General features: G+C 17.3%; 3 protein-coding genes across 3 annotated transcripts in view; 2 read left to right on the top strand and 1 right to left on the bottom strand.

Annotated features, from left to right (window-relative positions):
* The window catches only part of PGSY75_1346000 (putative dynactin subunit 2), a gene marked incomplete at both ends in the record, with an annotated part of 2,264 nt that extends 1,262 nt beyond the window's left edge, over nucleotides 1–1,002 (top strand). The window contains 2 exons of the mRNA XM_018787494.1: nucleotides 1–686; nucleotides 851–1,002. The exon at nucleotides 1–686 is cut by the window's left edge and continues 1,262 nt beyond it. Of these exons, the coding sequence (XP_018640236.1) occupies nucleotides 1–686; nucleotides 851–1,002 (838 nt within the window). The remainder of the gene's footprint in view (nucleotides 687–850) is intronic.
* A 944-nt stretch (nucleotides 1,003–1,946) lies between these two features.
* On the top strand, nucleotides 1,947–3,255 carry PGSY75_1345900 (hypothetical protein; the record flags this gene model as incomplete). The annotated part of the gene is made up of 7 exons (XM_018787493.1): nucleotides 1,947–2,067; nucleotides 2,221–2,286; nucleotides 2,430–2,479; nucleotides 2,554–2,650; nucleotides 2,733–2,834; nucleotides 2,929–3,024; nucleotides 3,137–3,255. The coding sequence occupies 7 exons, from the start codon at nucleotides 1,947–1,949 to the stop codon at nucleotides 3,253–3,255; spliced, it is 651 nt and encodes a 216-aa protein (XP_018640235.1).
* A 566-nt stretch (nucleotides 3,256–3,821) lies between these two features.
* The window catches only part of PGSY75_1345800 (hypothetical protein), a gene marked incomplete at both ends in the record, with an annotated part of 3,168 nt that continues 1,989 nt past the window's right edge, over nucleotides 3,822–5,000 (bottom strand). The window contains one exon of the mRNA XM_018787492.1: nucleotides 3,822–4,885. Within this exon, the coding sequence (XP_018640234.1) occupies nucleotides 3,822–4,885 (1,064 nt within the window).

The following is a 5,000-nucleotide window of genomic DNA, read 5'->3' as shown; positions in this document are numbered from 1 at the left end:
TGATGAAACATTAAAAACATATTTTCAACATGAATATAACAACAAAGAAATATATCAAGAAGGAAATGAAAAGAACGATAAATATTATAAGAACCATATGAATGATCAAGTGAATATAAACGCTGATGATGTTGATATACATACACTATTTGAGACCCTACAAAATTGTGACGACTTATTTTCTAATAATACAAATATAAAACCTTGTAATGAAAATCAAAATGATAATATAAAAAGCGTACAAAATTTTGATATATATACAATAAAAAATAAAAAAGAAGAAAGACATATTCATGTTACAGATCTTTTAAATATGGAAAAAAAAATTACACGAATTGAAAATGTTCTAGGAATTGATAAAATGTCCATGTTACCTTATGATGATCTTAATCACGCAATTCTAGATTTATACAATAAATTATCATTATTAGATAATAACAAATTAGAAAATGTCAAAAAAAAGGTACAAAATCTTCAATCTGAATTTCTAAATTTAAAAAAATATAAAAAGGACCTATTAAATGTATCTAAAGAAAGAGGAAATTATGAAGAAACTATAGATGAACTTTTTAAAATTCTAGATATATGGAAAAAAACACATCATATCATACCAAATGTTTTATCAAGATTATATCAACTTAAAAAGATACACGATAATGCTGATTCATTTTCTTCCAGAATTAAAGGTAAAATGATATATATATATATATATATATATGTATTAATATTAAATATATAAACAATACATAGAATTACATATCTATATCAACACACAATAATGTTTTATTTTATACACATTTAAGCACTATTAATTATATCTTTTTATTATATATATTTTCAATTATATTAGATTTAGAGAATGAACAAATAAAGTTTTGCGACACATTAAATATAGCCGAATCAAATATAAAATTAATTCATTCTAAAATGGATGAAAGTATAGAATTATTGAAAAATACATTAAGCAAAACGGAATGTCAAAACAGTCCCTACAATGAATAAAATAAATTAATATATATATGAATATATATATATATATATATATTATTAAATTTTTTTATTAATTTATGTGTTTTTTTTTTTTTTTTTTTTTTTTTTTTCCATTTTGGAATTAAAAATATGTTGATAAAAGGATTATTTTTTCACTGTTTAATATTTTATATTATGTAAAGATATATGTGAATATATACATATAAATATTATATTGTTCTATAATTACACGACAAGAAAAAAAAATTAATTGGTTTAAACTTTATTTTTTTACTTTGGTTTATTTATTTTTATTTTGTTTATATAAATATATTAACACATTTTTTTCTAATCATTTTGAGGTATGAAATGTAAAAATTTATATGTTAATTATTGTATGAAACATATTATTCAAAAAAAAATAAAATCAAATAAAATAAAAAAATAAAACGGAAAATGAAAAAAAATCTTATAAATACGTAAATAAATATAAATATAAATATAAATAAATATATTAATATATTAATTGTTCTTTTTTTGTTTTTTTATATTTTCCTTTTAATATGGAAGAACTCATAAGACAAATATATTCGCTAGAACAAAAAAAAAAAAAAAAATAATAATAATAAAATAAAATAATTAAAAAGAATAAAATAAAATGAAATATATAAGCACATATATAATGTTGCCATTATATATACTAAATAAAATTGTTCTTAATACACGTAATATGATATAAAATATATATTTTTTATTTTATTTTATTTTATTTTATTTTTGTTTTTTTTTTTTTTTTCCATTTGGATGATTTTAATTGTTTTTTTTTTTTAGTTTTATATATTTAAAATTGTATTGTTATAAATACACAATATAAATTGAAATATATGTATATTTATGTTTATATAAATTAATATATATATATATATATGTTTAGGTGTTTTGTTAATTGTTAATTTTATTGATATTTTTAATACATAATGGAAGATATATTAGATAACAATGAGATAAAGAAGTCTTTACAAAAACAAATAAATGAAGTTATGGATGAAAATGAAAAACAATATAATGAGATGAAAGAATATATAGAAAATGAAAAAAGTAAAATAAAATAAAATAACATAACATAAATATGTATGCATATATATATATATTTAATATGTGTGTGTATATAACAGTATATTCTTATAATTCATACATTAGATATATAATTTTGTATACATATGTCTTTACTTCTTTTTCCTTTCTTGAAAGAGCAAATAGAAATTATGAAGAATAAAACTAAAGAAAAAAAGATATCAATAAATCGATTAAATCATGGTATCTAAGGAAATTAATGTAGAGAAAATATATATATATATATATATATATATATGTATGTATTTATGTATATAATAAAACTTAAAAAATATTCCACACATTATTTTATATATATATATTTATTTATTTAATGATATATTTAGAAATTGAGGCTAACACCGTATTAGTCACAGAATTGAAGGAAAGCGTAATGGTAATATATGAAAAAACTTAAATATATATTTATTTCAATAAACATATTCATACATATATTATATTTACATGTAGGAGGAGGAAAAAAAATTAGAAGAATATCCCAAATTAATTTCTGAGATTAATAATAAATTAAATTTGATATTAAAAAATTTCGATTCGTCTAAATCTGGTAGATACAACATATATATATATATTTATATGTATATATTTATATATTTATTTGTTTAATTTTTTTTTTTTTTTTTTTTCAGAATATAATACGGTTAAATTACATAAGGATTATATTCAAGGTGAATGGAAAAAAAAACTAGAAACCTTATATAAGCTTTTAGGGTTTGAAATAATATTACAAGGTGAGGATTCATAAATTAAATTCATACATATATATATATATATATATATATTTATTTATTTATTTAATATTTTATTTATTATTTAAATATTCAGATGATAAAATCGTTATAGAGTTTTCAAATATTCAAGATTCCGAACCACAAAAGAAATATCGAGCAACTCTTGTTTTGAAAAATGGAATATATGAAGGTAACTCATATATAAATCTTTTCTCCTTTTTTATTATGACATATATATTTATAGATACATATATATATATATATATATATATATATATATATATATTTAAATTTTTATATAGTCATTGAAACAAACCCACGTATAAATAAATTTGAAGACTTTGTCGACAGTTTAAATAAAGGATTACCCTTCACTACTTTTTGTTGTCTACTAAGACGATCATTTAAAGAATTAAAATAAATATAATTTGTTTAATATATATATATATATATATATATTTATTTATTTATTCAATTTTTTCTACTTTCATTTATAAATTTTAATTTTTCTTTTTTATCAATTTATTAAAAAAATAACCGACTTTGTAACAATACTTGTCAAATATATATATATTTATATATATATATTTTTAAATATAAATTTTTTTTTATAATTTTAAATATATTCAAATGGTAAAAATGCGTTAAATTGTTTTTATTATTATATATATAAAAAAAATAAAATAAAATAAATTCATAATTATGATCAGAATTTGAATTAGGATAAAAAAAAAAAAATATAATATAATTAAAAATAAGATAGAATTATATATGAACTGATATTATATCATATCCACTTAGAATATATATATATATATATATATATATATATTTAAGTATTAATTCTTTTCTTTTTTTTTTAATTAACATATAATATGGTAAATATATATATATATATATATATATATATATATTATATTTTTTTTTTTTTTTTTTTTTTTTTTTTTTTTTTTTTTTTTTTTTTTTTTTTTTTTTTTTTTTTTTTTTTTATAAATTGGTTGGGTGCATATAATTCGGAGTTTCATTAAATGAGCTTGTTATATGTAATCCATAAGAGGGTGACATAAATGAATGTATATAATTCGAATCCTCATAAGTTACAAAAAGATGATTTGGTGTATCTACAAATTTATAGATAGAATCAAATATTAAGTGTTCATAAAAATTATTATTTGCATTATAATCATTCTGAAATTTTCTATTTTTTGTTAAATCATCATAATAATGAAACAAAGATTTAAATTGTCTTTTATTACACCATCTCCATATATTTAAATATGATGTTGGAAGATTATAAGATTGTTTTTTATTTTTATCTTTTGTAATATTATAAATAAATGATTCATCAGACAAAATTTTATTTTTAACAAATAATGACGTATCATTTATTTGTAGCATATTATTATATTTATTTTTATGTTGAATATTATTATTTTTAATATTACCAACATTACATGGTGGACATAATATTACATTATCATGATAAGCGCTATATTTTTTATTCATACAATAATATTTAGAATTATAATTAGATTTCATATTAAATAAATATTTTAACTTTTCATTTTCTTTTGTATACATTGTTTCAATTATAATATTATCGTTATATAAACATGTAGATGGATATTTATATCTTAAATCAAATACAAACATTGAATTATTTGAATTTAATGATGTTAATGTTATGCCTGTTAAATCTATATCACAAAAATAATTCGTACTCTTATAATATTTTTTGCTGTTCTCATAATCTATTAAATTATAATTAACATAACATATATAATTCCCTAACCTTCTGTCATCAATTAATATATTTTTTTTACTTAAAACTATATTTGTATTATCATCATAATAACACATTTTTTGAAAATCATCACTGATACTTTTAGAACTCTCAATACATTCTTTTTCTATATCTATTCGTTGACATATTGTTTTGTTTAAACCAATGGTGCATTTATTTCTTCCGTTCTGTATGATACTTTTTATAACATACTCTTCTTTTTTTTTTAGGTCCACATTTATTTCATTTAAGGGTTGATCTTCTTTGTCTGGAATGTGTAATGTAAAGAGAATAAATAATATGTGCGTTTGGAAATAAATGAAAACATAAAAGAATAATAAGACAACATGAATATATCAATATGTAGAAAAAAGAAAAAAGAA

This window comes from Plasmodium gaboni, chromosome 13, assembly GCF_001602025.1.
Source record: "Plasmodium gaboni strain SY75 chromosome 13, whole genome shotgun sequence".
In the NCBI taxonomy this organism is placed as follows: Eukaryota; Apicomplexa; class Aconoidasida; order Haemosporida; family Plasmodiidae; genus Plasmodium; species Plasmodium gaboni.
Note: the sequence above shows the minus strand (reverse complement) of the source record. Positions and strands in the feature narration are given on the sequence as shown.